The sequence below is a fragment of the Atractosteus spatula genome, chromosome 2 (genome assembly GCF_055471065.1).
Source record: "Atractosteus spatula isolate fAtrSpa1 chromosome 2, fAtrSpa1.hap1, whole genome shotgun sequence".
Taxonomy (NCBI): Eukaryota; Metazoa; Chordata; class Actinopteri; order Semionotiformes; family Lepisosteidae; genus Atractosteus; species Atractosteus spatula.
Genome location: NC_142707.1, coordinates 32,433,030 through 32,445,077, shown reverse-complemented (window position 1 = coordinate 32,445,077; position 12,048 = coordinate 32,433,030). Strand labels below are relative to the sequence as shown.

At 38.4% G+C, this 12,048-nt stretch overlaps 1 protein-coding gene across 1 annotated transcript in view; it reads left to right on the top strand.

Annotated features, from left to right (window-relative positions):
- Positions 1 to 703: 703 nt before the first annotated feature.
- The window catches only part of esr1 (estrogen receptor 1), a 34,383-nt gene continuing 23,038 nt past the window's right edge, over positions 704 to 12,048 (top strand). Inside the window, exons 1-3 of the mRNA XM_088908443.1 lie at positions 704 to 1,158; positions 7,292 to 7,488; positions 9,596 to 9,712. Coding sequence (XP_088764569.1) covers positions 704 to 1,158; positions 7,292 to 7,488; positions 9,596 to 9,712 — 769 coding nt within the window. The remainder of the gene's footprint in view (positions 1,159 to 7,291; positions 7,489 to 9,595; positions 9,713 to 12,048) is intronic.

The window sequence follows — 12,048 nt, the reverse complement described above, 5'->3', positions numbered from 1 at the left end:
TCATTAGTGCATGGCAAACTCACTCCTCAGCACCAGGTTAAGCTGAGGAGGGAGTTTTTACTTCCAGGAGTTCGTGTTGAACGTAAACAGTGATTCCTAGACTCACTTGTGGCTTCCCGAAGGAACATCATCACCTTGAATCCCAGGTTAAACAGAGGCCATTTATGCTTCACATATTGTCCTTGTTGTATGATTTGGTAAAATATTCATGTCATACTTACCTCACTAAATTACGTGTGCCTGAAGTGATATTTTAAACCAATGCCAGTGTAATTCAGCCTTGACTGGCCTTATGCCAGTGTCATTGATATGAATCTATGGTGACATGGAGTAAAAAGTTACATTTCATTTATTTTCTTCTTCTTTTTGTGAAAGATCTCACTCCAGGTTTCCTCGCTCACTCCACCTACCAGTTAAAAACTATAAAAAGGTTTGTGAATGTGTCGGAGGGGTTGGGGTGTAGGGGGAGGAAAATCTTTTCATAGCAACGAGAGCGCTCACACTCACACAGACACACACTCACTCTCTCTCTCAGACGCACACATATAAGAGAAAAAAATGATCTCTGGCGGGCTCCGGCTGTGCACTCCGCTTTCGTCTTGTAAAGAGTGAGGAGGATCACATTCTTCTGAAAGCACTAGGTGGGAGCTGGGAGGAAAAGAAAAAAAAAACAAACCATGCTAATTATCTGTTTGCTCTGATCATGGCTAGGCCGCCTTACACCAAGCCCCCCGGATTAGTTCTGCTGCACAAGATCGAAACGAGAGAGCTGGAAGCATTCAGCAGCTCACCTGTCAAGCTGGCCCCAGAGAGAGCCCTGGGCGAGATGTACCTGGAGGAGAACAGGAACAGCACAGCTGTCAACTACCTGGATGGCACCTATGAGTTCACCACGGCCCCAGCTGCCACCCCCATCTACAACCCCACCACCGTGAGCTACCACTCGGCGCCTGTGGACACTCACGGCTCTGCCTCCGATGCCAATCTGCATTCCCTTGGCAGCATGCCCACTAGCCCCCTGGTATTTGTGCCTTCCAACCCTCGGCTTTCCCCTTTTGTCCATCACCCCCACCACCACAGCCAGCAATTGCCCTACTACCTGGAGAGTGACCAAGGCAACTACAGGCTGAGGGAAGCTGCCACCACCCCTCTTTTCAGGTAAGCTGCCTTCAGTTTGTTTTTCAGCTTCCAGATCGCAGCTGCCCCTGTTCTGTATTCTCAAACTGCTCATGCTTTCAAACAACCAGAACACCTCAATGGGCGCTCCAGACAACTTTAAAGAAAAGTATGTTCAGTTCAGTCAAGTCGTGTTTCACGTTCGAGCAGACTCCTGTCATTTGTTCTCTGGCTGTAAATGTCAATAAAATCAGAAAGGAACTCATGGGTGTCTGAGAACTAGTGTTAGTATTTGTCATGTAATGCTCCAGTTCTTCACTGAGATTCGAGAGGATTTTGTTAAGAGCGATAAAAAATGACAGAAGTAGTTTTGAAACAGGCAAGAGAACTAAGAAATAAAAAACAAACATCTAGTTAAAAGCCAAGAATTCCAATTTTCAGTGTCTGCAGCAGTCTCAGTTCATAAAGGGAAGAAAAACATATGACTATGAGCTGGTTTTGTATTTGTTGTTGCCTTCTAATATAAGTTTTTGAAGATTTATTATTTCAGCCGAATAGTCCCATATGAGTTTTGTTGTAGTCACTGTGAAGGAGTATCCCACCCATATCATGAAACAAACTTTGAAATACTGGCTCCTTTGACAAATTGTTTTTTTTTAAGCTTCACACTGATGTCTGTCTCTTTCTTGTGGATTGTTTCATATAATCCAGGGAATTTGTATGATTACATCATTCTAAAGTTCAAGGATTAGTGCAGTGCAATTATACAGCCTGGCAGATAAATCAAGAATAAGTTGTGCTCATGCTCTAATTTTCCCTGGATATTATCAGAACACTGAACCTCACTCACAATCACATTTAGATGCAGTAGTGTTTTAGTGTACTCTTTTTATAGATACCTTTATTTTATTGGGTATTAGTGACCTAAAAAGGAAAATATCAAAATTGTTCACTAATTTCCTGAATATAAGACTCAAGAATTACTTATTATTTGTGGTATTAAATCACTCTGGTAACAGGACTGTAAGGGAACCCAAGGCATGTTCTATTTCTGAGCTTTTTTGCTTTAAAATAAATAACACTTTCACATTAGGCATTACTGTGAAAGTTTCATATTTTCCTAATAAATATGGCGAAAAACAATGTAATCCATAAGATAACTAATTGCATGAACTTCTAACTATGTAAAAGCTATAGTTTGCAAAAAACATCACAGCTCATTTTACTATCAGCAATGCCACTTAAGGTAGCATGTGGTGTGCATCACTTGAATACTTCACAGCTGCTTCAATAGTTTATATAATCAGACATTTAACAAAAGATGTTGGATGCTTTAGCATTATTAGACGGTACTGATTTTCAGTTCCAATTTGTACTCTATTACGAAACAAGAAAGCGGTCTAGAATCTGAAGAGATCACTGCCTTTCGGTACTTAAGGCCTAGTTTTATTAATAATAATTGCTTACACTTATATAGCACTTTTCTGGGCACTCCACTCAAAGAGCTTTACAGGTAATGGGGACTCCCCTCCACCACCACCAATGTGCAGCATCCACCTGGATGATGCGACAGCAGCCATAGTGTGCCAGAACGCTCACCACACATCAGCTATCAGTGTGGAGGAGAGCAGTATAATGAAGCCAGTTAATAGAGGGGGATTATTAGGAGGCCATGATTGGTAAGGGCCAATGGGAATTTGGCCAGGACGCCAGGATTACACCCCTACTCCTTTCGAGAAACGCCCTGGGATTTTTAATGATCACAGAAAGTCAGGACCTCAGTTTTACATCTCCTCCGAAGGACAGCGCCTGTTTACACTATAGTGTCCCCGTCACTATAATGGGGCATTAGGACCCACATGGACCGCAGGGTGAGCGCCCCCTGCTGGCCCCACTAACACCTCTTCTAGTTTTTCCCAGGAGGTCTCCCATTCAGGTACTGACCAGGCTCACACCTGCTTAGCTTCAGTGGGTTGCCAGTTGTGAGTTGCAGAGTGATATATCCTTTTTTTCCCAGCAAGCAAACTGTGGGCAAATAGCCACTCTAATTAATTTAACATGGAAAGAGATATATGCACACGGTTTGTCTGAAAGGAAAAAAAGGACCTGCTTGCCTGGTTTAAAAACACAGTGGCCTTGGCCACAACACAATTGAACAAAATTTTTCAATACTTCCATACTTGTGGTACATATATCAGCCTTTTATATTAAAATGCTGCCTGACCTATAAGATTGAGCTATAATACACTGCTTTTTTGTGTTTTGTGATCGATGTTGTTTTGCACGCATCATTTCTTTGTTGAGTGCAGATTTCATTGTAAGAAGGTTACATTGTTATTACCCTTTTTAAAGAAGAGCTATATTATTTTTCTTCACATCCTCGCTGCCTGCTCCTAAAGGCACAGTAGCTCTTAAAAGTCTGAAATATCAGTTCATATGTATATGTATTTATATGTGTGATGCACAGTCTTTCATTTTTTTGTCATTGACTTTTTGTTTTCTACTAGAACAATCAAAAGACAACCAAACAACACCAATGATGTCCCCCCCCCATTCTCTAATCTCCCTTGACCCCACTAGCCCCTTCTTCAGAAAGGTTTTATTCACCCATTTCTGACTATAAAACCTACAAAAGGTACAGATATGCCATGTAGTGACTTCAAAAAAAGTATGTTGTGTGTAAAGCTCTACTTGAGTTTAATATTGCAGAACTACAATATTATAATGGAACTTTAAATATTTAACTTAATTCCTGTGATTATGCTTAGCTGAGGATTACAGTTCAGAGTGGCAAGAAATATTGTAAATCTTAATCTCACTGCATAGTGATGTGGTGGTGATCTGTGCTCCATAGGTCAACATGTTCGTGGCACCACAACAATTTAGTATAAACAGGAAGCACTGGCAATGATTTTCCATTATTTTTTTTTTAACTTTGAACCAATTTTTTTGTGTTTTTTTCACATCTCAGCTCACAGCTCTGAACCCTGTTACCTCCCACAGGGGGGAATGAGGCTCCTCTGTTCTGCCCACCTTTGAGTCAATCATCTCTTAACATGACATTAGCATCACAGCCCTGTACTGGAGGCTTAGCTCTGATTGGAGGAGAAGTGTGTCCCTCACTCATAGTGGTTGCTATGTTCCACAAGCACTCTGGCCAACTAATCCCACACTCCCTTTGGCAGTAAGCCAATCCTGATCACAGTCAGCTAGTCAGCTATGTCACTAGCAGTCAGCTAGTGACATGACCCAGGCTTGACCCCTGATCACACACCTCTACCTGCCCTTGGTTGGGCACCTTTACATGTTGAGCCACTTTGTAGGCCATAATTTCATTTTCATCTTTTTTTTTTTAAATATACGCAATATACAGATTTTCTTTTAAAATGTTCCCATTCTGAAACTTTTCGTGAGAAAAAAACATAATTAAATTATTAAATCTTTTAACTGAAATTCCATGCACATCTCATTTGCATTCAATTTTAACAACAAAGCAGAACATACATTCAATGGTAACTAAAGTACTATGTCATAAGTTTTCCTTTTGGTGCAGTGATAATGTTTTCTGGCCTTCATGTTATCCAGCAAGCTAGTAAAGCTAGTAAAATATCCTGTGTAGGTAATAATAGTTTTATAAAACATAGTTCCTTTCTGTATTTTTTTAGGTGATAAGAAAGTTCGAATGGTTATTGACTGCATGTCAGTCCAATTTGATTACCTGCATATCAGTTAATCAAATTGCATAATATTGTGAGTTATTGTGAGGTTGGAAGAAAAAGTATAACACAGGGTAAGATCTCATGTACATTTCAGTTTAGAAGCCCTTTGAGGTCACTGACTGCAGGCTGTCTACAGGTGTGGGCTGGAATGCATCTCTTTTGTTGCCATCATTGTACTGAAGGTGTCCTGCTATACACGTGCTCCATTTCTGTTGTCACACTCAGCATTTGCCTAGCTGTGTGAGAGTGGTAAGGCCTTCTTGCCAATACAGACGTCTTTCTCTAGCCAGGGCTGTGAGTGGAGTCAGAGCAGAATGTGTGAGGTTGGCAGGGAAACGGAGACACTGGCTAAACCCAAGCAGCAACCATAGTGTCTACAATAGTGTGTCAGTAGACCTATACTGAAATGTTGTAATGACTTCATAGGTATTAACTTCATAGGGCAGGATTACGCTTCTTGACTGGCTTCTCTTTTACACAGTAGCGTTAGTTGTGTCCAGTTACTGTAAAAGGCAGACTAATCCGGCAAGTAACTTGTCACTTTTCATATCTTTACACCTCAAAGATCAGTTGCATTTTATATAGAATTCACTAGATATTTGTACTGGGTATTTTACAGAGCCTTTAAGTCTCTTAGTTTTTAAGACTGGCTCTTAAGAAAAACGCAGTGCTAATGCATTTTGTGTAATGCATTTACTAATGGATTTTCTTTTTGTGTGACAAACTCAGGCTTGGAGTTCACATGAAATTGAGTCCTCACAGTTGAGAAAAAAAGAAGATGGCATTATGGGTTGTGAGTTGCGTTCAGTGGAGAAGTCAAGGTTTCTATAACTCCAAAGCAACAGAAGCTTTTTTCATATATTATTTTTGACTTTATTTAGCAGGCAGTCTTTTCCTCTTCTGTTTCCTACAACATAACTCTCTTCACTACATATAGCTTTGTAGAATAATAATGAAAACGTTTTATTAAAGAGATCCGTTACTTTTATTGTTGATGTTTCAACAAAAAGTCCTCTCTCTTTACAAATGAATCTGTAAAACTGATTAAAAATATAATAGGGAGCATTAACGTTCAGCATATGCTCTTTTGTAGTAAAGAATCTCTTTATTGCTGTAATTTATTTAAAAACCTCTCATTTGTTAGGCTTTCATAACAGTCTTGTCTTTTTTAGAATGAAGCCGAGAACCCCATTCAGCAGTGAATACTTTAAGCTTCAAGGTTCTGAATACTACGTGATGAGTCACTGTGTGTGTGATTGAAGGCTTCATTCTACTCAAGTGCTCAACTTCTTTCATAGTTTTTTTTTAATAAAGTCATTTAATGAAAAATGGAGTTCTGTCCAGCACACAAACAACACAAACCTTCTAGAATCTAGATGGGTTCCATCCCCACTCATCTTAAACTTTCTTGTTTAAATTGTTAGTGGATAATATGTGCAGTTTCAAAACTTTGGACATAATATCTGTTATCAGGAAAATATACTGTATCTACGACCTCTTTCAAAACTAATGCTGTGGTGAATGAAGAAACATAAGTATTAATTTACACAATTTTAATTGAGAAGCACTTAAAGAGTGTTAGCATTTTCCCTCTTTAAAAATCTACAGCACGCAGTACGAATTAACTTTGTTTTGTAATTCCTCTCATATGGCGTCTGAGATAACTAACAAGACTTTGAAATAACAATTTCCAGTGTATGTTTTGGTCAGGATCTCAGTATAAAGTCATAATCTTTCATTCCTGAGATTTGTGGAAGTGCTGCTGACCTTGAAATCAGGAAAATACAACTAAAAACATAAATTGTATGCTCTATTTTAATGCAATTTAGGCTATCTTTTTAATGAGGTTCATATCGTAAAAGAATGTAAAAACATTTTAAATAAAAAAGTGTGCATATTTTAAAGCTAACAGATACCCAAAATTAAAACGAAAAATCTCTCAGTCACTTTCTTTCGCTATTTCATTAAGTACATTAAGCAAAACAAGATTGTGTGAGGTGTTTTAAAAGTTGTCATTTATACTACTGTATGTCAAACATTCAGGGACCTTTCTTATGTACGTTTATATCTAAGAGAACAAGTAAAACAGGAAAACAGCGGGGCTCAAAGATTTATCAAATCGTGTGGATTAATGAATACGGACAGCAATTCACGGTGTATTTTTGGAATGTGAAAGACAAAATAAACACTAGAGTTCCTATCAAAATGTCTGTTACCAGTTGCAGATAAATTAATCTACTATGAATACATTATGTATGTCCATTCCAGCTGCTCAGGGATTTATTTTCTTCTCTTCACAAATCAGGAATGTGTCTTTCCAAATGCTTTTAATTGACGGAGTTCCTCCTGGCAACAGATACTGCAGCCTTTCGTACTGAAGCCCCTGCTAACGTCCACGCACATCATTGCTGATAAAGACATAAACAATGAAGCGCCTGTGATGTTGTGTTTTGCAGGTCTGGCATGGGAAACAGACATCAGGCAGTGAGGGAGCAGCTCTCTATTGTGGACAAAGGCAGCTCTTCTGCTGGAGCCTTGGAGCCAAGCAAGGAAACTCGTTACTGTGCAGTGTGCAGTGACTATGCCTCTGGCTACCACTATGGAGTGTGGTCCTGCGAGGGCTGCAAGGCCTTCTTCAAAAGAAGTATCCAAGGTATCGCCCTTTTGAGTTATCGGGGACGCCTGCTTTTCTCTGTCTCTTTCTGTGACAGTCTATCTGCCTAACATCAGAGGGAGAAAATAAAAACTTTTAGCTTTCATATTAATAATTGGGCACATTCTTTTTGAATGATTTCCCTTCACAAAGCTACACTTGAAAAAAAAATTCAGAGTATACTCCAGAGATTTCAGAGATACTTGTCCATAAAACTAGGGACAAAGCCCAAAGACAACAGCAAACAAACATTATTGATAAATAAAACAGAAGTGATACATTGAAAAGAAAATAGCAAAACTGTGTTTAACCTATGGGCACTTATTTTAAAATGTAACAGGTAAATTCTAAAATAACAGCATTTTAAAATGTAACACTTGTAAAAGTGATCATTCTAACTAAACGTACTGTATCAGGTGGCTTCAGTAAAGAGACACATAGTGCTTAATACAATAATACCCATCTATTCCAGTGGTGGGCAGTGATTTTGTTCACATGATTCATGCAATATTACATTTAAACAGATTAATATTATGTAAAACAGGTCATACAACCAACTGTCTAAAATGCTGGCCAAGGGCCTGTCTACGTAAACTGTTATTGACGTTATCGTCAATTTGCTAGAATGAGACTGTCAGCTGTGGAGCCATTGGTGTAATTTCAGGGACATAGTTTTAAATGACCTTGACACAGGGAGGAGTGGTTATTGTACCCTGCTTGCTGTGACAGTCCCATTGAGAAGCGTCTGCTGAATCATATAATAAGGCAATTTGGATGAAGCACCAGAGAATTTGCAACAGACAATTAGAACAGGACGTTTTGTGCAAAAAATGTGCCAGTCTAGGCTTTCTGAAAGACAAGAAAGGACATTCTGCTGTTCCACAACTATACCGGCTTTTTTTTGATGATGCATATTTTCTGTGCCTTTATTACATCAATAACAAAGTGATTTCCTCCTTTTTTCAATAAGAAACTCGAGGTGACAAGATTTAAGAGTGGGTGTCTAGACTAGCTGTCGGGAGACAGCACGTTTTCCCTCCTTCTGAAACTTTTCTCATCATGCTGCTCTCCCTACAGCGGGACTGATTTTTTTCATCACATTTTGGGTTTAGGTAGCTGAATATTTCAGCAAATCGGTGATGACCGATGACTCTCAGTATACCTCCAGTAAATCTCAGACTCAAACTGAAAAAAAAAGTTTTCTAAATAGCAGGAATGAGGTTGATTGGATTTCATTTAACTCTGTGGTCCACTGTGATGCACCATTTTCGTGGTCTGACTAGAACATTCTTGAACATTTTCAAAGATCTTACAATCCCAGAATCAAACCACTGTACATATTGTGATGAGTTTGTACTAGTCATTCAAGTCATGAGAAAATTTGTCACGTGAAATAAACTAGAAGTATTGAACATTCTATTTTTTACACACAATAAAATTCCATAACTCCAATAGCATTAACAACATAACAACAGTCTAACATTCCCCATGACAACATTGGTGTAGACTGTCTTAAAAATATACTTGAGAAGTCTTTCATTTAGTCAGTTTAACACTTGTTCCTATACAATGTGTGCTATCATGGGGAAAATATTATAATGCATGTAAACTTAATTTCAGAGCCAAAAGAAATGTTAAATCATTATTTACATTACATAATATTACATTAATACAAAAATTGGGCAAAACTTAGAACAGGAGATCTTTGTGAAGTGTGTCATTTGAAATGATGTAAAGCACATTCATTTTGTTATTCAAGAAACAAACTATTTTTTAACACTGAAAGAGGACAAAAGAAGTTTCACAATGCTTTATGAATCTGTTTTCTGTGCAGATTCAGCCATTTCACCATTTATGTCATCCCAGAACACACAAATATATGTACTTTTCTTCAACAACATTGATTTCACACTTTCTCTGTGTATCCTCCTTCAAACCTCAGATTTGAGACACAAATACATGCATTCCATTGTTAGATACAATGTTTATGTCGTTTTTTTGCTAGAAAAAAACATTTCCAGGGAACTGTGGTATTTAAGAACCTTTATCCACATAACAGTTACAGATATGTGAATGTACTTAAATTGTGACCATTCTTTACTTACAGGTCACAATGACTATATGTGCCCAGCAACAAACCAGTGCACCATTGATAAAAACAGGAGGAAGAGCTGCCAGGCATGCCGTCTGAGAAAGTGTTATGAAGTGGGCATGATGAAAGGTGGTACGTACCTGGCAGATTGGGGGTAATCGGTACAGATTATTTATCGCATTCAGCCACATCATTTCCTTGTGCTGTGTGTCTTGTGTCATGGTGTCCTTTAATTCGGTTTAAGTGAGATGATGTCTGGATTGCAATTAGGAGAGGAAATTTCACAGCAAAGGCAGGAGTCTGTTACAACAGCAGAGACATAATGGGCTGTTCGATTCAAATCAGGAGATGACAATACCTCATCTTCAGGGGATCTTGCCACAAAGGCTGGAGTTTTATTCTATAAAATTCTCATGTAAATGGTGAGAATGGCATAGACATGATGTTCTCTTGCTGATGAATGTCAGCCATTGTTTAGAGGAGTAAGTTATAAAAGACAAATGAGCACAATTAGCTCGAAAACAAAAGGATGTCCACTTTCTGCATAAAAAGGCATGGTAAAGATAAATCTAGGAATGCCAAAAAAAATCATCAATTAAAAACAGCCTTTTAAATCAGAATGCTCCATACTGATTTTGTAATAGGAATCGTTTATATGTCTGTTTTTAACATGTCTGTGTCCTGCCCTATTCTAGCCTATAAAGCGTAGACAACATCTTCAAACAATTAGCAATAAAAAAAGGTAGCATAGTGATGTTATAAATCTAGATTAAAACAACATGAATGTGAGATAAAAAACACAGGGGAGTGAGTAACTCTCATTTTCTACCTTTTAAATATGTTGGCAGCACTACTGTTTCCTTGTTTTCCATGAACGGAGATCATTTAAATATTTTTTAAAAACACAGTATGTAGAACTGACATTTTTCTGCACCGTTGTTACTGAGCTTACGGTACAGTATACTGTATCTTTTGAATTGAGGATAATATATATTTACTGTAAAGGTACCTAAATATATTATGTTTTTAATAACATTTAAAATGGCATTTTTACATGATTAAAAAGCAGAGTTAAGAATTAACTCAAATGTCTACATTTATTGCTAGATTAAGAATAACAGCTACGTTGCTTTGAATTTCTTTTAATGCTTTCAACACTAGGGTAAAATAAAATGTAAGAGGAAAGATCACCTGATGTTTTTCTTTCACAATAAGGTTTCCTTTCAAAGAGCCTTTCTTTTTGTCAAGGCAATAAGTTAATTAGGGAAAATTGCAACACCAAAAAGAGGACATAGGAAAGAAGGCTTAATGGAGTTAAAGAGTGCAAGTGTGAGACAGAAGGTCAATGATGCCATTACTTTAGCTATTTTACCTTTTCTCAATTTCTTATTTAAATGGCTCATTTGTCCTCTCTACTGGCACATGTAAAAGTGCAATACAACATACTCCGTTAATAAACTCTTCACTTCATACAGAATTACGTGTCTTTTTATTTTGCCTTTTTGAAATTTGATTGTGTTCAGTCAATGTGTTATGACCTATTATATGATATGGCGCAGCAGCCAGCAGCCACATCACCCTGCAACTCACAACTGACAGCCCACTGAAGCTAAGCAGGTGTGAGCCTGGTCAGTACCTGGATGAGAGACCTCCTGGGAAAAACTAAGGTTGCTGCTGGAAGAGGTGTTAGTGGGGCCAGCAGGGGTGCTCACCCTGTGGTCCATGTGGGTCCTGATGCCCTAGTATAGTGACAGGGACACCATACTCTAAACAGGCGCCGTCCTTTGGATGAGACATAAAACCGAGGTCCTGACTTTCTGTGGTCATTAAAAATCCCAGGGCGTTTCTCGAAAAGAGTAGGGGTGTAACCCTGGTGTCCTGGCCAAATTTCCCATTGGCTCTCACCAATCATAGCCTCCTAATAATCCCTATCTATGAATTGGTTTCATTACTCTGCTCTCCTCCCCACTAATAGCTGATGTGTGCTGAGCGTTCTGGCGCACTATGGCTGCCGTCGCATCATCCAGGTGGATGCTGCACATTGGTGGTGGTGGAGGGGAGTCTCCATTACCTGTAAAGCGCTTTGAGTGGAGTGTCCAGAAAAGCGCTATATAAGTGTAAGCAATTTTTATTATTATTATTATTACCAATTACACCTGAATGAGGGCAGTTCTGAAACTCGAAACTTAGTACATGGTCGATACCAGTTGCAAATCATATTTGAAATTTTAAGCTCTGAAGGCAAATGTATTAATATGTCCCAAATAGAACATGAAATCAATTAGCCTGAGTTTAAGAACTCATCTGGAGAAAAAAACAGAAGACAGTGCTCTTCCAGTAACAGTGATGGGAATCTAGAGTACTGGTAATGTGTGTTATCCAGCCTTCCCATTTGAAATGTTAAATTTAAAGGAACATTTGTTAGCACTCTTTAATTGATTGAGTCCATATTTTCATTTTAATCATGT